Here is a 23265-nt window from a genome sequence, read left to right on the forward strand (position 1 = left end):
CAGCTGGTCGCCTTAAAACCTGAGAAAAACCTGCAGTTTAATTTTGTTAGCCACGTTTTGTCCTGAACTAATTAACATGATTGTACGTCTTCATATGAAGAGGACGCCTCCGGCCTGAATGCATTAACTGGGTTTGATAAATGGTTTCCGTTGTGTCACATTCGGTTCATTTTCCTGAAACGTACAAGAAATCAATCCAGAAAATGTCCCTATAATTCATAGTCTGAAACAACCAAGCTGAGCAAAACTAAGGAACCAACTAATGTTTTTAAATATAAACATGACAAATGTTGGTTTGTCTATTTATGGTAGGTAATGTGATTATATTCACACAATAAATGGAATTTTAATTGCAAAAAATCAATTTTAACCCTTTGTTTAAACCCCTTAAAAATGGAAATAATATTTCTTCAAAAATGATGACCAATTTTCAATATTAGAAATATACAGACATTTTCTAACATTTTGTAAATGTTTTATTTAGCTGTAGTGGGGGTAAAAATGTTTCTAAGACTGTAAAGAAAGACCCCAGTTTAAAATAATCCTTTTGTTTCCTTATTAGAACTCTGATGCTAATAGCTATGCTAATTATTTGATTAGCGTCTCAGCTAGCTTTGAAAATGCGTCACACATTTAACTTCTAAGTTGATTTCTCTGGATGCTTGGCTGGTTTGTAAACTTTCTGTTTCATTAAACATTTTTGTTGAAGTTTTGGTTATTAACTGTTAACTGTTCAAGTAGTTAAGTGTTTAGATTCATGCTCTTTTTTTGTCAACAGTTTACGCAGCAGTTCTGTTTAATCTTGTTCTTTTTTCACATTCAATCAAGCATAGAGTAATAAAGTAAGACTCTGATATTAGATAAGATATAAATACATTGTCTAAGAGCATCATGTAGTCTCCCAACAGCAGATATAATTTGAACTGAAGGTAGCACTTTAGCATTAGCACAAGCTGACGCTAAAGTGGTTGTAGCGCTTTAGTCCAACTAATGATTTTCTTGTTTCCTCCCTTCTTCCCCATGTTTTAACTTGACCTTTATTTGTGTTTTCCTCTTTATTCCTGTCCCTGTCAGGATGTTGAGGTTTGCAGCGGTGCGAGGCGGCCTCGGCCTGCTCACCGTCAGGAGGACCTGTCTCCTCTCCCGATCCGCCCACTCTGCTCCGCAGACCGAGTACCGACCCATCAAAAAGGTCATGGTGGCCAACAGAGGTAAAACTTTTCATCCAGGACTAATATTCAAGTGTTGCTGTTGAATTAAACGCTGTTTCATGTATAATTTAAGAAAAGCCTGTTACTTTTACTGTCTTCCTGAGGCAGAAAGACTCTCGAATTGTTTCATTTTTAATGTGCTGCATGAAGTTTTCCTTTCTGAGTGCTAATATTTAAGCAGACTCAAAGGGATGCTGAACTGGGGTGTTTTAAGAAAAATCTAAATGTCTGTTGGATTAACTGCACCCCATGTCTGCTTATGACATCTGACCTCTGCAGACAGAGAGCTGTATTCTGAATAAAAGTTCAAAACTTCAGTTTTCTGATCTCTGGACCAAGTCATTCCTGCAACATGGCGCTGCATCATGCTAGCAAACATGGTGATCCATGCATTTTTTTATTTTTTGAAGAAAAACATGCTCTTGGTGAATCTCTCAGATTATTTTTATTTGCCAATGTTTTGGGGCAAAATAGTTTGTTGAACCCAAATGCTTTGACCCATTCCAGCGCATGACTTTTCATTTTCATTTGTAATTCAAATTAAAAAACTTGGCTGTGGATTTTATGCCTGTAATTCAAAAAAATTGATTTCAATATTTCTACAAATGTCCTTTTTTAAGATACCAGAGAAAGTGACAGATGGATTAAGGTTATCTTTAGCTGGTAGAAGTACATATTAAATCCTCAGAGTCCTGCTGTCCGTCCAGGCAAATGCCACCCATTTCTGACTTTTTCATGTCTTTAATGTAACGACATGCATCATAACGCTGCACCAGAAGAAGCCAGATAATGTAAATCAGGATGTACACAATGGTTGGAAATCATAAATATTAAATTACGAATGAAATCTGTTCTGGTTTTGACTTCGCATCCAATCAGACTTCTCTACCGACGTTGCAGTAAATGCGTGACAAAAGGCCGTTGCTCTTAGCTTCGTTTCTTTTCATTAGCTTGTTTTATTGATTTTTTTCGGCTCCCGTTGCTGAATAAACTTTGAAATGGATTCATGATCGGCTCCATCTGCTGCTGCTTCCATAACTGTTCGCCGCTTTAGCGTTGTGAACCGTCCAAACAGAAGTCTGACTGTAGTTGTATCTAGCTAGTCGACTTTCCTCCATGCCGAAAAAGACAATTGTATTTCAACATAAAAATCTGCGTTGATGTTTGAGTAATTGGACTCTCCTGTGAAGGCCGGTCCAGACGATTGTTTCTCTATTATCCATTTTAAATGACACACATTTGTCTGTAGCAGCTTTTTTCCCCGCGATGTTGATCTGGTGCTGCTCTAATTAGACACACGTTCTGCAGCAACCCATCACTCCCAGTATAAACGCTCTGGTTTTCAGTCCTGTCAGTGCTTCCTCTCCTCCATGCTTGTTGCTTCTCTTCTGGTTTCTTTTCTGCAGCTCTTGTCAGATGTGATTTTAGCTCCAAGCTACTTGTTGTCTCCCTCTCTGCCCCGCTGTGACTCCCCTCATTTACTCCTCCTCATCTACCTCCTCCCTCCCTCTGCTGTTGTCTCCTCTAAACTTATCTTCGTCTCCATTAAAGACGCCACACTGCTCCTTTTTGATTGTCACTTCTTTAAATGACCCATCACCCCAGCCTTCACTCTGATTCAAATCGTCTAATCTGTTTTTCTATAAATCTCTCCCTCACTAATTTTCCCTTTGTGGTGTTAGTTGCTGCTCTTTTCTTTTTTAAAGAAAGCTGCACAAACATTTAAATGCCGTCTCCTGTCCTCCCCTTCAAACAAGAACAAAACATACCAGCTTTCAGTGGCTGAGGTTGTTTTTTCACTAAACTGTACTGTTTTTTTTTTCTTTTTTGAGCGTTTGGTTCCTGTGACAGCAAGATGAACGCTCAGGAGTGTTTTATTTTTCTGTCAGCGAATATCTGCCAGGATCTTTAGCTTTGCTGCTTTCCATCTTTCAAATGGCTTTTGTTTTTTTCCTGCACATCACATATTGTGTCTTTCACAATTATTGAGAATTCATTAAGTTTTATTGACATTTTATGATTAACAAAATGATGTGTATTTGTGGAAATGTGTGGCTGCTTGAAATCATTGAAATAAGGTTTGGAAAGAACTTCATTTTTGTTTTAAGTCCTTAAAAGTTGCCTGATTTTCTAACTGAGCAGTTTTGTAATAAAGTATTAAAGTGAAAGCTAATGTTAGATTAAATGTCGTTTATTTACAGTTGAAACGAGACGTTTTTTTTACTCACCTCCTGAAATTAAATTAGCCTGAAAGTTTCTTATTTTAGGTTACTTAGAATTAGCAAAATTATTTCTATTTGCTAAATGACAAAAAAAAAAAAAAAAAAAAACATTTTCTAGAGACTTTTGATAACTTTCTTGGTCCAGTCGGGTTACATTACATAAAAATGATTTCAAACTGTTTTAGGACGTTGTTCTTATTTCCAAGTTGTGGTGCTGGAAAAGTTTGAAACTTGCCTTGAAAATGCTTGAAGTGCTTGAATTTTACAGTGGGAAAAGTGAACAAACCTTGAATAAAGAAGCTCAGGACCTTGATAAAACTCAAGTTGGCTTCACCTCTTCCCGCCTCTTTCTCCACCAAACTCACTTTTTATAAAACGGACCCGACTCGTTCACATGGAACCGACGTTTTCAGGAATTGGCACAATAAATTTAACAGGATGATAAATTGTTCCAGAAGTTTTTGTAATAAACGATAACATTGTTGCTTGGAGGCCATTTAAAAGTAATAAAATGATAATTGCATAATGATGCAACAACCCATTCTCAAAAATCAACAAACGTTGGAACTGGAAAATTCTTTAAATATCTAAAATAAAAAACAAAACAACAAATAAAATGAATCATGAAGTCTCTGTGAACAAATATTTTTAACATATTTAAAAAAAAATAATGGATAGATAAAAGCTTTTTTTTATTTCTTAATAAAATCCCAGAGGGATTAATAAAGTTTTTATCTATTTATTATTATTCAAAAAAGTGCTAGTTGAGACCAACGCACCAAACTGATGACTTTTGTCATCCAGTTTTTAGTGGAGGGAGGCAGAAAAGGGAGAAAAATATAAATTATGCAATTGGGAAATTTTATTATGCGATTGATTAATTGCTAATTGCGACAAGCCTGCAAGTGATGCACACACTAACTGGTTACAAAATGAAGGAAAACCTAAAGTACATAAATGATTTAAACCTCAGTCATTGTGATGCTCCCAGCAGAATGACTTCGGTTACTTTTCCTCCTCCTTAATAAAAATTTTTTCCCAGGTGAAATTGCCATCAGAGTGTTCAGAGCCTGCACTGAACTGGGGATTCGCACCGTGGCTGTTTACTCTGAGCAAGACACCGGACAGATGCACAGGTAACAACCGTCTTCAGAGGCTTCAGTAAATAAATCATGGCGCGCACAGATGCCTTGTCCAAATGATGCAACCGCCAAGTAACAAAGAAAAGTTTGAAGCCTCTGTTCTCCCATTGGTGCTTTGATCATTGCTGGTTTTTGTGTGAAACGGCAACAAGAGTCGAGTTGTTTGGAGGGTAAACGTTAACTGGGATTGAACAGGATTTTTTTGACATGTTCCTCTACTTTTGCCCTCCATCTTTATTTTCACCCAGTCACAGGAAATTCTGACTGGATGCAAAGTTAGAATAGAATAGAATTCAACTTTATTGTCATTGTCACATGTACAAAGCAACGAAATGTAGTTTGCATCTATCCAGAAGTGCTATACAGGATATAAATATTTATAAACAGTTGTACAAAGATATAAACAGAGAATAATATTGATGTGCTATAAATAAAATGTTTAGTACAAATATAAATATAAATATGAGAGCTATGTACATATTATACAAATTACAGATTATACAGAATATTCAGGAATATGAAGAATGGGTTATATATATATATATATATATATATATATATATATATATATATATATATATATATATATATATATATATATATATTAGTTGTTTTATACTAAATGTATAAAAGCCAAGTAAATATCACTTAGGTAAGAGTTATGGATATCATATTTTCTGGACTATAGAGCGCACCTCACTATAAGCTGCACCCACAGTTTAAAAAAATAAAAAAAAAATACTGGAAAAGTACATATATAAACCACGTCGGGCTATGAGCCGCTCTCGGTTTTCCACAAGGACGCAGCAGCGCTTAGACCCGTCATATCATTACTCCTTAATTGAGGGTGTGCCAGTTTATCGTGGTGATTTCCTTAATTTTGAGAGAGTGGTGATTGGCCGACACTTGAACACGGAGCAAATCTTATCTACCCCAGCAAAGGTCTAAAAATCAGCCTGTGAGAGGCTTGGCTGACCTACCGGCCCACCAGGTCAGGTCCGCACTTAACAATAGTCATCCCATTTTTATTAATTTTTTTTTGCTATAGCATCATTTCAGACAAAATAAAATTGGCCAAAAACAGAATAGGGTGCTTTCTGGACCAAATGTGTGGAGGACAAACATGTGGAGGAAAACATTAACATGCATGTAAATGTTTTGTTTTTGCACTTTGCAGGCAGAAGGCAGATGAGGCTTACCTGATTGGAAAGGGCCTGCCACCCGTGGCGGCGTACCTGCACATTCCAGACATCATCAAAGTGGCCAAGGTAAAGGATATTTACTAACATGTAAACTGCGAAGCGTAAACTCAAACAGAACATGGGTGATATTTGGAGACGATGACATTAAACTGTCATAAGTTTGATAGAACACGATGGTTGAGGGTTGTTATGGTTTATCAGCTTCTGTTTTTATTTTAACAACTTTTATAATTGGTTTAACCTTAAAAACTCAAATATGTTTTTTCACGTCTTGGAGAGCCAAGAACACGTCTGCCAATGGTGAAGCAACTTTCTTTTGGTTAGCAACTCCGCTAACTTTAGCTACAGCTCGAGTTTAGCTGGCTGTTTTGTGAGCGTTTAATTCAGTGTAAGGTTCAATTTTGTAGCGGGTGAAGATTGTTTACGCATCAGTTCAGTTTCCTCTCCCTGCATTCTGTTTTTTTTCCTCAATAATTTTTATTTCAAATGTACAGAAAGCAGTAGTGAGCAAGGTATAAAGATAAATATAACTTGGATTATTTCAAATTGGTGCTTTGGAGCTGAGTATAAGTTTACATATTTCCATTAGTGATGTACCAATTCATGAAAAGTTGGGCCAAGTATTTATGTTGCTGTTTAGGGAACTGATGTTTTTGTTGACTTTTGATTGAATGCTAAATGGCTTGCCGTATTAAAGCCACTCCATCTCTGCTGCAGCTTCAACCCAAAACAAGCCGACTTGTCGTCTGTGTAGCTGTTGAGGCGTGGCGTCCTTTACATTAATTTGCTTTATGGAGGCTCTTAATCTGACCTAATGAACACATCTGATTGTTTTTATGGACAAAAAAACATATTTTTGGACCTATAAAAGAGGAGAAATGGCCGCTCTGACACGCCTTCCTGTCTGCTCTCGGCCCGTTTGTCATTCTCTTGCACACCTGTGTCTTTTGTTCACGTCTTTGTGCTTGTCCTATGTCCCTCCTATTCAATCTAGTTTTCCATCTTCCTTTCTTCCCACCTTAATTTCCTGCAGCTTATCATCCCACCGATCAGATCTGCTCCTTTTTTTCTCCTTTCTTTGCACCAGCTGCAGTTGTTCTTTGTCGTTCTTCTGACCTGTCTCCCGTGGTGTGTGATTTCTTGTTTTTTTTTCCTCCACGTGTTCGACCAGCCAAGCCGAGGGAGGCATCGCCGTCCAACTCATTTCTCTAAATCAGCCTGGCTGTCTGGGAGCGCCGCCACCACATGCCAGGAAGATGTGTCTGTTTTCTTTCGCGATGAATGTCGGCGTATGTTTACCTGTTGTTCGCGCCGTCACTCCTTAATGTGTGACAGAAATGCCGATGTCTTTCTCCATGCCTTCTGTGAGATTTCTCGACTGAGAGCTCGTTTTTTCAGCCGGCGTCTCCATCTTGATCTTCTCTGCGTTTTCATGTGTGGGTGTTTGAACCTGCTCGCCTGTGTGTGGCAACATGCCTCCCCGGGCCTGGCAACGCTGGCTCCCCCGAGCAACAGGACGGTCCGTAATTACAGCCCGCCTCGTGTAAAAGAGCAGATGGCGCCAGTGATGGCTTTATCCATCAGGATCGGCCAACATGGGATCGTGCAGGCATCAGCTCTGCACCTTATCCATGGCTACAATAGACTTTATTTTGCTTCCCTTTTAGACATTGTAATAAAATATTGTCACACAAATGTTCTCGCTGCAATGCGTTCTGGGAAAATGACGTCGAATGGTCCAACAGAGCTAAAAGCTGCATTGAGTGACGTCGTTAAGCCTTTTCAAATTGAACCTGTTGAAATTGATGTAGAAATCACAAGAGGTGATGAAGATGAGGAGGAGGAGGAGAGCTGTCCTTAGGAGCTGCAGGTGTTTTGCTGCTGCCGCCGCCGTCAGCGTCGTAAATGAAACGATGAATGACCTCTGGCCGGACTGTGTGATCCGATAGTACTTCCATAGCTCTGGGTCCGGTCTCCTGGTCTGGTCTCTCCAGGGCAGAGGTCGCGCTTTTCGTTGTTCGTCATTTAGACAAATAGCATTAAAAAAATCTGTCATTTTTACCCGTCAAATTATAATCATATTAACATTCAGGCTCAGTTTTATGCGGTTTAGTTAATATTCACCTAGTTAAACTTGAATCCAGATCCCACCACACAAAAAGCAGATCAAATTGTCTTATTGTTTCTCCGTAGTGACAAAAATCACCGACTGCAGCCTCAATAACTTATAATAACCCTGACCCTAACCCTAACCCTTTACCCTAACTTTAACCCTAACCCTTTACCCTAACTTTAACCCTAACCCTTTACCCTAACTTTAACCCTCTTAACCTAACTCCATTTCATCCTCTGCTGTCTGAATGCACAGCCTCACAAATTTCTCCTGGTCGCATCTGCAGAGAAATCTGTGCTGGTTCATCAGTCAGTTGGATCCGTCTGATCCAAACCGATCAATTGAACTTTTTTACTCTGTGCGCCGTCCACTAGACCCGTTTAGACCATAAATAGATTAATACAACATTTCTTTATTTTTCTCTGTTCTGTATGGATCGGAAACTTGAATTAAATGCACCATTCAAAGGTTTACAATGCGCTTCCCGACCAGATGCTCCAAAGCGTCCGGTCCATAACCCTTCAACACAACGTTTAGTTCAGAGTCCATGAGTTGATATGCAGACAGGAGTTTATTGAGGGATTTTAGTTGCTTCTGTGTAAAGTCTGTAATGTCTGCCTATGTGCACCAGTCAAAACTGTGAACTATAACCTGTCAAATGATCGACAGGCTTCAAATTTTTCCGCCGTTTAAAAGAAAAACAAAAACGGTCAAATAAGGAAAACATTTTGTCAACCCAGCCTCTGGCAAGCCGGTGCTCTGTTAGCATTTCAAGAGCTTCCAGTCCTAACGTAGCGCTCATTTCTTTTCTCAGGACAATGGCGTGGATGCCATCCATCCTGGCTACGGCTTCCTCTCCGAGCGCGCGGACTTCGCTCAGGCCTGCTCAGACGCTGGCGTCAGGTTTATTGGGCCGAGCCCAGACACGGTCCGCAAGATGGGAGACAAAGTGGAGGCGCGCTCGCTGGCAATTGGAGCAGGTGAGGAGAAGCGTTGCTTCGTCAGTAAACAGCTTTAAAGGATTAAAACCTGATCTATTCGCAAGCTTAAATGATTTAATTATTTCACGTTGTCGGTGAGTGATGAAAACGATTCAGCTTCTGGCTTTTTCTGAACTGTAGGTTTGATTTTCTCCCCTCCTGCATGTCAGGCGTTCCTGTGGTCCCGGGAACCGACTCTCCCATCTCCAGCCTGCAGGAGGCGCAGGCGTTCGCCCAGACCTACGGCTTCCCCATCATCTTCAAAGCCGCGTACGGAGGAGGAGGCCGAGGCATGAGGGTGGTCCGTGAGTACGAGGTGAGAGTTTCTCCTTACCCACATGACTCCACTGTTTGTTTGTTTTTAATTAAACAAGTAATGTCCATCTGCACAACAGACAGGAATCATTTACATCAAATAAAGTTGATTTAAGTTGAAGCAAATTGTGTTTTAGATGCCGTGAGTTTGGATCAAGACAGTAGTTCATTACTTTGTCTTTGTACAGAATTTTTCATTTTTAATTCACACAGACATAAACGAGAAGAAACATCAGGGAAATTTACATTTTTCATCTCTTCCACATCTGTTTGAATGTCTAGAAAGTGATTCTTTCCCATCGCAAATATGCCGCCATTCATTTAAACTTATTAAATCAGGTTTAAGTCATGTCTTTGTAATTGCTGTTCTTAGTATTCTTAATACATATTTAGTTTTAATATTTACAGTAGTTGATTGTTTGAACCCAAAAAGATGTTTTTCTCAGTTAAATGTAATTTCTTTTCCAAGTGAAGGACATTCCCAAAATAAGTGGCATTAATTGGCTTCCTCGGATCCCAAGTTTCTCATTCTAAAGGGAATTGGAAGCAGGTAATGGGATTAAAAAGATTTGAAATACAAATATTTTCCTTATATCGTATTTTCTTTTACTGCCGTTATGCCAAACTCTTCCAAGTTTTAACCCTGTAATGATTTTAACCGCCTGTTGTGAAGGATCTGCCTGGCAGCTGGTTCTCCGTAGGAACGTTGATAACCGCGTTAGTCTGGCTAGGGATTATGGGTAAGATATTCTTATCAGCTTTTCTTGGGGTTGCTTTAGCATGTCAGCCGACCAGACGGCCATGTAGCAGATGTTAGAGTCAGAACCGCGTGGCGACTCTTCGTCATATCTCCGGTCATACTTCTGCTGCTGTTGTAATTACATTTCTGCTTTCCAAGCAGCACAAACGCCTGGCGAAGGTCACCTTCAAGCTGGGCGGCGTGAGCGGAAAGACCCAACAGGCTCCAAGCAGAGAGGAGAAACATTGCTTTATGAATCAGGGTTGTTGTGACGCAGCTGCAGGTTTTTATGAGGGAGGGATATAGAAAGTTTGACGCTTACTAAATGGGTTTTGTTTCTCAAAGTATTTTTCATTAAATTAGGTGTAACTCATATAAAGTTTCTTTATGGTGTTTTCACACCAAACGCTTTGAGATCGATGTTCACTTTGAAATCATTTTGCCCAAGGCGGCGTTGAGAGGAGACTCCTTCGTTTACGTGTTCCTCAAACTCTTCCTCCTGCGTTTTTCAACTAAATAAATATGTTTAACGTTTAGCACTTATTTAATGTTTAGTGTGACTCGATGTTTTGGCTGGATGGGTTTGGGAGCTCAAATGGAGGGAATTATTTTCAAATAGTAAAAGTTACGACTTGCTTTACGGTCCACTCTTCCAAGAAAGATCCTTTCGCTTCCCGCCTCTGTGGTCACAACTGGACTGGTTTTAGATTAGAGGACGAAAGCAAACGGTGATAATTAATTTATCCTACATAGTTTTTTTTTTTTTCTGACATCATCCTCGCTCGTTATAGTAGATAGACGACTGGGGTCAAAGTTCACGTCTCATTTTAGCTTTTAAGATGCTAATCAGCTGCTAACAGTTATAATTGGAAAAAAAAATAATTTTGTTGCCATAATTATGTATCATAAAACTGTCTTAAAGTTAAAAAATGTTCAAAAATACTACCAGCTGCACAGCGTCAAAAAGCAGATGCAATAATCGTCCAAAAATATTAATCTTGAGCCAAAAATGAACAAATCTGAACTAATGTAATATTTATTCCAGCATGCTGCCAGCTGGACCTTCATATCCATAAAAACACGTCGTTTGAAAATGTTTTCTGCTCTTTCAGTTTGTTTTCTTCTGTAGCTACAATGCAGGAAGTGATAAATTCAGGGAACAATGGGAGCTGTTGCACAACGAAACAAACACAGCAAATATAAAATAACATAAACTAAATATTTCTAACAGTTTGGTTTAGTGAAAACAGAGTTGCTTCCAGAATTTATTTACTAGTTATATTTACTCAATTACATTTACTTGAGTAGATTTTTAACTGGGATTTTACTTTTGCTTGAGTAATTTTATTACAAAGCACTTCTAATTTTACTTGAGTAAAACTTCAGAATTTTCCACTTTACTGAATGAGAAACAAACCTGCTTCAACCAAAAATTCATCAAATAAAGACACACCTTCAGTTTTGGTTAAAGTTTCATAAATTTTTTTATTGAAAAAAACTGATGAGTTAATTATTGTAGTTTTTGTCCTTAAAATACCAAAATTTCAGCTTTTTTAATCTAATTTCTGTCATTTTTAAGTATTAAATGATTGATAATTTGATCTTTAGTACTTTAGTAGACATTTTACCAAACTTGTTTACTCTCAAGTAATTTCTACTCTTGAGTAAAAATATTAGTTCGTTCACTTAAGTTTTTTTTTCCTGAATTGTTTGGTATTTCAAAAATTGAGTGAATAGTTCTCTGTTGTTGCTGTGGACAGTGTAATGTCAGATACGGCTTTATTAACCAACCTGTTTTTATGAAACATATCAGTGTGGTTTTGTTGCGTTTCCTTGGAGCCTCTGAAGTCATGATCCGCTGGTAAGAATGACCTTTCCTGGGTCCAAACACAGTCTGATTAATTGGTTGTTGACATTTCCTGTTGCCTGTTGGATCCAGAGAGACCAGAGCAGATATGATGTGAGAAAATTATAAAGAGATTTCTCCAAGTAACAATGTGTAGTTTGCCTTTTAGATTCATTAATGCTAGCTCGCAGATGATTTGTATGCATAATTTAAAGTCAGCCAAGCTGGTGAAAATGTATTACAGGACAAGATGTGCTTGTGTTTACTGATAAACAAAGCTGCCAGATTCCCACAGTGTACGTTTGGTTGATATGCTTCCTGAAAGGACGGGTGAAGCTGCACGCATCAAAGCTCCAGCGGCACAAATATGACAGACGGGCTGAACTGATGTGAAAGGATTACAGATGGATTTCTCAAAGTTTAGGTTTTGGAGAAACTCCTCTGTCAAATCAGGAAGGATGGGCTGAAGAATCGATTTGACCACTTTTCAAAGTCTGTTACCTTTTATTTGGGTTTTCACAGCATCTGTCACGTTGCTTTTACACTTCAGATGTTTTTTATTCCACGATAATTTCACTGTGTTGTGAGCATGAATGACCAGTTTTCATGATGTCTCCATATTCTGTTGTCAATTAAACTTTTATAAAACCAATTAATCACAAAATGAATAGAAATTAGCTCAATAATTTCCATTCTGGTTATTTTTTGAACAGCTATTCTAGTTGTATGCGGTTTATGTTTCAAATTTATTTAATATTCTTGGTTGTTTTTTCTTTAAGTTACTTCTATTTTCAGTGTTAAATGTTATTTTCGAAATTAAACTTGCATTATTATCCAATTACCGATATACATATATATTGGTATACTGGCGGTTTATTGTGACAGGCGTAGTTGTCACCTACATGATCTGGGTCACTCCCTATTAGACAGACGGATAGACAGACAAATACTTACAAACAATAACAAAACACCAGATAAAACCAGATTTTATTAGTTATTAGCCAGCTAGCTAGCTTTTCCGACTAGCTGGTGTAGCACTAGCTGGAGAAATGGTTTAACCAATGACACAAGAAAAATCCGTCAAGTGATATTCCATGTTTTTCCACATTTTGTAAAGATTAAACTGCGTTCTTCTTCTTCGTAAGTTTTTGTGTAATTCTTGGTGTAGCGCCCCCACTGGCGAGGACGGGAACAGTTTCCCCTCTTTCACATTGCAGTTAGAAGGTGAACCACAGCAGCTGAAAATGTAACAAATGTTGCAATGTTGAACAGAACCTGCTGGACTATCGGGTCTGAAAACACCCTAAAAAAACAAAAATCTCCTTATTGCATCATTTGGGGTCAAATAACGTATCAGCCAATAGCAATTGTCCAGGCAGTGTTAGACGTGTTTGAATAATTACCTCACACTTATTGCAGTTCTTCTCTGATGTGTAAATTGCGCAGAGTGATATTGTGACAACGTGTTTCCGATACACGGTGCAGACATTTTAAAGACGCTCCCCGCGGCTTCGCTGCATGTTCGGGTTCGCCTCTTGACGTGGCCCATCACCATGGCCACGTCACCTGTCCCGCTCCGCAACAGGAGAGGTTACCCGAGCGGAGATCAAACGTGTAAAAGCCTCACTCCTCACCCAGTTGATGTCCAGAAGAGGAAAGGGAAAGAAAGAAAAAGCAGTGGTGCGTGGACAGCGAAGGAGTCTCCTGCCTCCTTCTCTCTCGCTGTCGGCCTCCGGGTTAAACCTCGACTGCGACTTTAATCAGAAACATTTCAAAGGGAAATGTCCAAGCAGACAGGAGGCAAAGAACCGATTCTATTGGAACGGTCTGAGAAGTATCATGAGAATTCATCCCGGTTATTATTATGGTCAGTTTTGATTCAATGTGTTTTAAAAATGAGAAGTGGTTATACAAGCGAGTTAGAGGACGAACTAAACTGTTTGACAACAGGCAAGTTCATTCACTGACAATGGAAGCAATAAAAATTGACAAATGGAACCTAAATCTGCCGACAAACGATACACCTGATGTTAGGCAATATTTAACATGATGATATTAAATGATATTTATATGCAGTTTGTGTGTTTCAGGTGGGGTACAGGTTAGCTATATTTGATCTGATTGGGATTGTGGGAAGTTTGACTGATATAACCACAGGGTGTACCATAAGCCTGGCGGGCCACCAGGCTTTACTTCTACCAGGCTAAGTCTTTAAGTCTTTTTAAAATGTTTTATAGTTGGTGTTCAGGTATTAATCTTTCAATCTTTTAATAGCGCATAATTATCAAGTGATATTTTCAAATTTCCTGTCAACTTTAAACATTTTTCAACTCAAAAACACGTCGGGCCGCTGGACGACTGACCCAATCACCAGGCTTAGCAAGTTTTCTGGGGGAAACTGTTTTTTTGTTTTTGTAAAAGGATAGGGAAATGTTTAAATCAATAAATCATCGGCTATCAGTGCATATTTTCATACTTGTGCATCTCTAAGTAAAACTCCAACCAGCAAGTTCTTTATTTGTGAACAGCTTAAAGAAACATTTTCAATGCTTAAATTTAGAGCTGGATGACGAGGCTGACAAACGTATTACTGTATAAAACAGTTTATCAGTCCGTATTAACATTTTTTTTTGTTGTTGAAAATATCTGAAACTCTGTCAAACTGGTGACATTTTCTGTTCCATTTAGTTTTCTCTCCTCGCCGTTAATGTATCTATAACGATATAGACTGCTTTTGATTTATTGTCCAGTGTTTTCCTGAAGGTTACTTTTTTGTTATAACGATCCCTGCCTGCAGGATTATAGTAAGGAAATTAAGATTCCCACTTCCCTGAAAGATAACAATTCAAACAGCAAAGTGCGATAAGAACTGCTCTGCCTGTTAAACAAATATTTACCGTAAAAATCCTGCTTAGGCGATCCTGAGAACTGCTTGTACTTGAGGGAAAATACCACTCTTTAAATGATTCAAGCACTATAAGTGTTTTTTCTGTTGCTAAATGTCATAAATTATTCCTCATGTGTTGAACAAGTACTTGCATGTAAATTTAGTTTAATTCAGTTGTTTTTTTTCTTATCTAGTGAATTTATTGACCTTTTAAAGCCTTTGCCGCGTTGCCTTTTGAGAGAGTGCTTATAGAGAAACCCACACTGGGTTATTTTAGCAACGCTGACGTGTGCAGCTGCCCTTTAGGAGTCGCATAGTTTCACCCTCCAACAGCATCTCTTCTCAAGGCTGCAGGATGACAGCGCAGGCCGTGTTTGAGTTTCCCCTCCACCGTCTCGAAGCTCGGAGGCGGAGGAGGGAGAGGGAGGCCTGGTGTTGATTCAGCCTCTCCTCAGAGCGAGAGACTGGACGCATCACACACCGACAAACACAGATTGAGCCGCAACCTTCCACATGTAGGGTCGCGACCTTCCAGAGCCGATGTGTAGAACCCCATCGGGGTGGCAGACATGCATGCCAGAAAAAAACGTAGAAAACATGCGAATGTCAAAGAGGGCTTAAGAAAACAGGAAAAAGTTGGAGGGTTTGTTTTAAAATTCAAGGTTTTCTGGCCTTGATGGCTTTTGCTTTTCCATGTCAGGAACTGGAGGAGAATTACCAGCGGGCGTACTCTGAGGCCCTGACGGCTTTTGGGAACGGAGCGCTGTTCATCGAGAAGTTCATCGAAAAGCCGAGACACATCGAAGTCCAGATCCTCGGTGAGTTAGCTTGTAACTTTATATTTGTTTTGTACTTTAGTTTTGTTTTCAACTAGAGATGAGCAACACGTACTTAAAGTTTTACCACAATATTTTACAACGATTCTCTGAGACACCAGTCAGATAAAGAAAGTAACTGCATTTCATCAAATGTTTTAATTTGTAGATATTTATTGATGCTCTCATTGAACAAACGTGGCAAAAATGGTAATAAATAAAAGATTTTGAGCATAATTAACTGAAATGTATTGTGACGATAAATTTATCACGATAAACGATACGATAAATTCCCACCATTATCTTAAGCTTTTTAATTTATTTTAAATACTGTGTCTCTCAAAAACAGTTTCTATCTCAATGACTTCCTGGTAAATTAATGGTTAAAGCATAAAGTGAATTTTTAATTTTGACTGGAATTTAATATGAAATTCGGCTTTCCATCATCAATCTTGGATCTCACCACTAAAAGTGAATAAAATCCCCCACAACAAGCTGTTCAGTAACTTGATAAAACTTTGTTAATGCAACTTTTTATGTACAATGTTGAAAAAATGCTTAGTGGTAAAATTAGAAATCTGCAGAATGTGTCAATACTTATCTGTTTAATCGTCAATAGATTCCCCACAAAGTTTAGCCTTTAACCTTCTCTTTTAGAGTTGTTTTCTTCATGACTTCAACCGGTATATTTTAGCAAAATAAAAAAATTTATACTTTCTCAGAAATTGATGGTTTTTACGGTTCTTTTTTCTTCATGTCTGCTCTGGCGAGTTGTTCCCGGTTTTCTCGTGCCACATATGGCCTGTAACTGCTTATCCAAACTTTCTAAAGATTTCTCACTCTTTCTTTAATTCCTCTAATTTTCTGTGACGTCTTTGTACCTTGTGCAGCGTCTTGTGCTACAGTATCTGCTCCGAAAATGGAGGCAAAGGAAATGTGACGATGTCTGAGCTTAATCACTTCTTTATCCCTGGTCTTTTTCACCTCGCCTACTTTCTGTCTGTCCTCAGGTGATAAATATGGTAATGTCATCCATCTGTACGAGAGGGACTGCTCCATTCAGCGGAGACACCAGAAGGTGAAGTTCCTCATTTTCGAATTAATCTACTCCAATATAATGCTGGAATTTGTTTAAGATTATCTTCTTGACATTTCTCTTGAGTTGTAATGAGTAGCATGAAGTGGATGGTGATGGCAAGTAGGCGTGAAGCAAAGGTCACGGAGCAGGAAACACGCCTGCGAGCCGCGGCGCCCGCTTGCCCTTGTTATTTAGGCAGAAAGACCAATGTTGGCGTCACATTAAGTGATTATAAACACAGATTGCAAACCCTGAAGGGCCTCAGATTGCTCTGAGCAGCAGGGGGCTCACAGACTGCATTTAAAAAAATACCTAATTAGCCTCTAATAAGTTGTTTAAGCAACATAATCCTTCAATTCAATCTGAATCAAAAGTTTATTAAAAGGTGTCTGCGTTATCCCCTCGCTAAGAAGAGAGGAATTAATTCATTGTCTAATTGTCAAAATAACAAATGCCTCAACACCAGATTAGAGGGGGAATAACATTAGCAAAGCTTTCACCAGAGCAGGCTGATCAACATGTATTTTATTAACCGCCGACGCCTCAAATCACGTGTTTTCAGCACTTTCATCCCTTCGCTTTAATCAAATTACGAAAGATAATCATGTTAACGACGCTGTTCATGCTGAAAACCCACGACTATTTATTTTCTGGTTTCTGTTTGGATTAATCTGCGTTTTCCCTCTGATCTGAGATCTTTTCCAACAATAGCCGCGCGTTCAGACGGTTCAGTCACTTTTCATCTTATTTTGGGATTGAATTTAATATTTTTCCTGTTTTTGTTTTAATCAGATTTGGATCGTGTTTGATTCTCGTTTGGAAGTAAATGAATCGGCTTCCAACATGTTGAACTCCAGCTAAATTCACCACGCAGCGTCACCATTAAAAACGAGAAATTGTGCACTTTTATAAAATAATTTGTGGTAAAACTGACTATTTAAATTTCTTTTCATTAAGCCGAGGGGAATTTGGTGATTTTTAACAATGATGAGCGCTATAGTGAAATGCAGCCATTTAATAAAAACCATGGATCAAATTGCAGGTTTTAAATATAACAATTATTCACCAACTGTGAGGTCTGCTGCAGCTCCAAAGAGCATTTTAGCATCTTAATATGCATTGTCTTGGTTTTTATCACCCACAACTTTATTGTTTGACTTTTGCAGATTAATATAAAAAATGACGCAGCCTGCCTCTATAGCGAAGGTCCTTTTCTCTTTATTATCTCTAAAAACAAGGAAAGTTGATATGCAAATGCTGCATTTAATTTCTCAATTGAATCAGTGCAGCTTTAAGTTTTCTTTTTGTTGTTTTTTTAAAGGTTGTGGAAATAGCACCTGGCTTCCAGCTGGACCCACACCTGAGAGACAGACTTCATGCTGACGCCGTCAGCCTGGCCAAACAGGTATGGCTCTATATTTGTAGGTAAAGCTGTTCAAGCTGCTGCCTTCAGATTCAGATGAGTTATTTAAGATTTGGCACTTTGTTAGCGAGCGCAAATCTGACTGGGAATTAACTGGTGCTACACGGTTTAGATTTGTGTGATTTTGTCCCACATAACTTAATATTGATGTCCTAGTTTCTGCAAATTAGCTACATTGCGCTGCTCCAATAAGATTTGATGTTGACCTGAGGTTCCACCTAGATCAGTTTGTGAAGATTTGGTGTGTGGAAATAAGGCAATAAATCCACATATTAAGGGTGACCTTTTGTGCTTCCTTGACAGATTAGCATATGTCTACAAAATCTTTTGGACAATCTTTCTTAGACGATCAGATCTTAGTTTGGTCAGTTCTGCCTATTTTGAGCTCCTTACAGCTGTTTTACGGCGTCTTGTTGCTTTAAATTAAAATAAGCTGCTGCTGGCCACGCTCCCCAAATCAACCTTTATACTCACCATGAAAATAGCTGCAGACAGATGAGCAATTATGCCACCGTACACCTTTGAAAAGCGTTAGAAGAGCCTCCTGCACAACCAACAAGAAAGCAGCAACTGGTTTCTGGATGGGAAGTCAGTAACCCCAGTAACTAAAATGTTGCCGCCATTCAACTTTGCTTATATTGGGTGAAACTTAGAGGATTTTACTTTGTCAGGTTTTCTTTCTAAAGACATTGAACCATTGAATTTCAATTATGTCTCAGTTTTCATTCTCTCGCTTTACAAATGCCATTGATTCTTTATTGAAACATTTTATTGCAGTGCTGGCTTGATAAGGTGTTTTTTTTCCAGTTGGCTGTTATAGTTCAGGTTAAGGCAGGTGTCTGCATACTGAATGTGCAGTTACAGTTTCCACTACTTTCCAAACAAATGCTGGCAGTCTTGAGGAGAAATGGCTCTGCGACTGAAAAGCCTGTTTTGGCAGAAGCACTGGGTGAACATGGGAAGTCAGAGGAACGTCTCAGTCTTGTCCATTTTTATCTTTTTTATTCCCCTCACTTGTAATTGGTCTGCAAGACAACTGGATTCTCCCCAGGAATTTTAATGCACCTTCTACCTATCAGTCAATGAGGGGAACATTTGTTTTGCCAAGGTGGGAAGACCTGGGTGAGATTTGATGAAACTTTAGGAGCGTTTATTATTTTAAAAAATGCATCTATTTACCTTCTTTTTGCGTTTTTGAAATATTTCTTTTGCTTTTGAGGCCTACAAGGTTTTTTTATGTATGATGGCATCACTTTAAAATCAAGCATCATTGCTCTGGGAAGATGTAAAGAAATGGCCTTTTTAGTTAATGGCCCAGGTGACGAATGGATACAAGCGAGATGGGAGGAGTAACATATGAGCAAAGAGATGACCTTGATGGAAGCTTAATGCGAGCCTCATCTTACACTTTAACTGTAGCTATAACTTGTAATGCAGCGCTATCATGTGAATCCTGCTTTAAAGTGCAAAAGCTCGTCCTCAGGGAGGCAATTTCTCCATTCTGTCTCTGCTGAATAGCTCAGAAAAAGGCAAGTTTATGGCTAAAGCGCCATATCAATGTGGTGTTTTGGTGGAAGCTAATGCTAAATCACATGAGTCATACTCACCATGTGTCGGTAATGCAACATGTTCTATAATGTACTACTGTATATTGCCCTCAACAGGATAAAATATGGTTAAAATACCTAGCATAGCATAGTTAGCTATGCTAAGAAACAAAATATACACAAGACAAAACAAAAGGTGTTGCCGTTGCTTTGGGCAGCAATATTTAGCTAGATTTTGCTTAGTTCATGATAGCAAGGCTTCTATCAGTGAGCGTAGAGCATCAGTAAATTTTAAACAATTTACTATAGAGTGATGCATTCTGGGTACAGAATAAACGTCATTTGTTGAACCACGTCAACGTTTAGATCGTGAGGATTTGTAATCAGTTTTGAGACAACTCTGGAAGAATATACCAACATTTTCTCCTCAAACAACCCTATAATTGTGAACATGAATGAAGACACACTGAGAATTATTTAAAGAAAAGCACTAAAATAAAACTTAATGTGCTGATTTGACCTTTTTGTCTGAGCTTCCCCACAGTTTAATGATCAAACCTGCAGCGTTTGCATGCAATCAGCAGGTGTCTCACTTTCTTCTGGCCTGATGCTCCGTGTTTCCTCTATCAGTGCCCTCTTCCTTCTTTTTTTACCCTTCTGCTCTCGCCTCTTCCTGCGATGTGTGCCGGCTGCATTCAGGCCCCCTCCGCTCCAGAGCCGTGCCCAGCTTCCTGCAGGCTTTGAAAACCCGTTCCCTAAAGAAAAGCAGAGCTGAACTTTGGTACTTGGTGCAGGATTAATGGCGGCACATATTTCTCTCCGCCTCTATATGCATAGCGTGCATAGCGGTGAGATGATGCAAAGCAGCATGTATTTTTCATGAGCTGTGTGGTCCTGCAGTGAAATATTGTGTGGTAATTTTACACAGCAACCAACCCCATCACTAAAACTCATTACAGGGCACAAGTGCAGGGCAGCCTTGTTATCCGACTGCTTACGATGCTTCATCACCTCCCTGCTCCTAGTTTTTATGTTCACTTCTTTCAAAGTTAGCATAGATTCAGTAAAGATTGAGTTTTAATGCTTTAATATTAAAAAGAACCTTAAAACTCTTCAGTTCTCCTCAAAAATGAATAATTGTGATTGTTCGGTTTGCAGTGTGATGACTAATTAAATCAATTTGGGTTTAATTACCTCATCCATTTTTCCTGAGAGCAGACGGCAACGGGGAACTGCTTCCTTTGAAGCGTGTTTGTAGAGGCTGCGCTCCCGTTTAGGTTAATCCCATCCCTGCTCTTCTCCGAGCTGGAGAACCTTTTTATGTTTTGTTACTTTGGAAGTGTAATAATCTTTAGAAAGAGCTTTCTATTTAAAAAAAAAATATATATATATAAACTCAGATAGAATGAAAAAAATAAATGCACAAGGAAGAATAAACCTTCGCTACTATATATGAGTGCAACAGGAAATAAAGGATTTTCTTCTGTAAGAAGCCTTGGTTGTTTCCCATTTGACAGAAAATGTGGTTTTAGTGAAAGCAAAGTAAGATTCTTATAGATTTTCACTATCATTCAACGATACGTCTAGTTATAAAAGCAGAGAAAGTTATGGAAATTCTTCAGTATGAGATGTAAGATTTACAGAACATTTTTAAATAACACTTGGGAAAATATTGCATAAGGACAATCAAACTAAAATGTTAGAGAAAATTAGTGGTGCAGGTTTATTTAAAAAGAAAATCTTTCACTTTGGATTCATTTGTAACTATTTTTGACAGCTAGTTAAACTAAAATAATTTACAACCTTTGAAGTTCGAGGTCATTTTGAGAAATTATTTGCTTCCTGCATCTAAATATATATTTTTTAAAATGTGGCACATTTTGAAAAAGTATGTACAGCAAACCAGCACATTATATAATACTACATAAAAGAAGATAATCAAACAGAAAATGTAGTGAAAAAAGTATTTCTGGGTTTTTGTGGAGCTGAAGCTTTAAGTTGGATATTTGCAAACGAGGGAAAAACTCGTTTGCACTTGAGTTAACATTTTCATGCACAGGAGTTTCAATGCAAACCTGCTGGTTAAAAAATGCTTCAAGCAGTGCTAATTCCAGACAGATGAACTGATTTTGTTGTTCTGGAGTTTGAATTGTGGCAGCGACTGCACCAAGATGTTTGCATGTCGAGCAAAAGAGTTGGAAATCTGCTGCTGGCCGCCGGTGCATAAATCTGTGACTTTTATATTTGACAACTAATTGATGTCAATACTAAAAGTTGAAGCCATATTAATGAGGAAAACCATCTACTGACCACTTTTTCATCATCTGCTTTGCAGGATCTGCTTGATTTTATGTTTTCTAGCAGATCTCCAGATGGTTTTTATAAATAAGTCGAGGTTTTCTTCTTCCATCTGGTTCATAAAGACTGTGTTCATGTTGCCGCCATATGAGGGCAGCCTCAACATGGTTCCTCGCACATCTTGGAAAAACATTGGTTTCAAGACTCGGCTGCTCTATTTTCTTAAGGCTGGCTGGATGGATTACAGGAATCGGATCTCCATAATCCCTTTCTGTTTGTGCCTTGCATCATTTGTGAGTAGGACTGTACATAAATCTGTCAGAATGTGCTTCATGCCGTGCAGCAGCCCCTCACTGTGCACCAGAGGAAGCAGACTCCATACAGCCGCATCCCAAGGTGGCTTTAAAGTTTGGGTTTTTATGGTTCGAGTTGCTCTGAAGCAGCACCCAGTCGTTTGCTCAGGCCCTAAATTACACCTTTTAAACTGAAGTGCATATTGGACCAGTGACAGTTATAGGCAGAAAGCATGCAGTCGGACTTCAGTAAACTCCTGCCGTCTAACCATGTTTTTTATTCTTTCTCTATGAACTTCTTCCTCCTCTTGCCATTGCTTGTGTCCTTAAATTTGGTGAAAGACTTTATGAAAATTGTTCTGCACAAAACAAGCAAACACGCTCAGGTCCCAAATTACTGTTTTTATTTTGCGTGAGGAAGAACGGCTGCAGGTTTTCCACTGAAGGAGCGTTTTTAGATGCTGCAGGTGAGCTTTGCCGTTGGCACCATGCCCTATTTCTTAAAAAATTGACAGACTTGCTTTTGCAGGACTGACCCTCAACTTGTTTCTTTTTGGTTGAAAACCTTCTGTTTCAACTGGATTCTTCAAGATTCAGTGGTTGTGACTTTTAATTTGTCATTTGTCCCAAATAGGGGAGAAATGTTTACTGGTTTTCATGTTTGTCGTCGTATTAAACAATCTTAAGGTAAATGTCTGAGCCAACTGCACAGTCAAATAAAACGAGCACAGAAGGATACGAGCAATTAGAAAACTCTTAAAAAAATGTATTTAAAAGTTAAAACTTTCTTCTCAGTGATTGTCAGTCACTCAATGCCTGAAAGTTTTTATATGGAATATAATTAGATTCACTCCAAAATGTTGGGTTATTATATTATATAATGCATATTATCTTGGTGAGTTTTTGTGAATTAATTTATTATATTCAGGTTGTTTTCCGTCTGTTGTTCACAAATGTTGATCACTGCACACCGCCGCTCTTAATTAAACAAAAGTTTAGATTAAAAACTCTAGATTGAGTAGATTTCTTTCAAACTGAAATTTTTATATTTATCATTGGATTTTATGTCAATTGTACAATTGCAAGAAATAACTTAATTTACACAAATAAAGGCTTAAATTTACTATAATAGTTTGCATGAAATGGTGTTTTCT

The 23265-nt window shown here is 38.5% G+C and overlaps 1 protein-coding gene across 1 annotated transcript in view; it reads left to right on the plus strand.

Moving 5' to 3' along the window:
• Nucleotides 1-23265, plus strand: part of pcxb (pyruvate carboxylase b) — a 329618-nt gene that overhangs the window by 15620 nt on the left and 290733 nt on the right. The window contains exons 2-9 of the mRNA XM_055051195.1: nt 1075-1211; nt 4476-4569; nt 5753-5843; nt 8705-8870; nt 9041-9186; nt 15358-15475; nt 16483-16550; nt 17872-17955. Of these exons, the coding sequence (XP_054907170.1) occupies nt 1075-1211; nt 4476-4569; nt 5753-5843; nt 8705-8870; nt 9041-9186; nt 15358-15475; nt 16483-16550; nt 17872-17955 (904 nt within the window). The remainder of the gene's footprint in view (nt 1-1074; nt 1212-4475; nt 4570-5752; nt 5844-8704; nt 8871-9040; nt 9187-15357; nt 15476-16482; nt 16551-17871; nt 17956-23265) is intronic.

The sequence above is a fragment of the Poeciliopsis prolifica genome, unplaced genomic scaffold (assembly GCF_027474105.1).
Source record: "Poeciliopsis prolifica strain line A6 unplaced genomic scaffold, Auburn_PproV2 SCAFFOLD032, whole genome shotgun sequence".
NCBI lineage: Eukaryota > Metazoa > Chordata > Actinopteri > Cyprinodontiformes > Poeciliidae > Poeciliopsis > Poeciliopsis prolifica.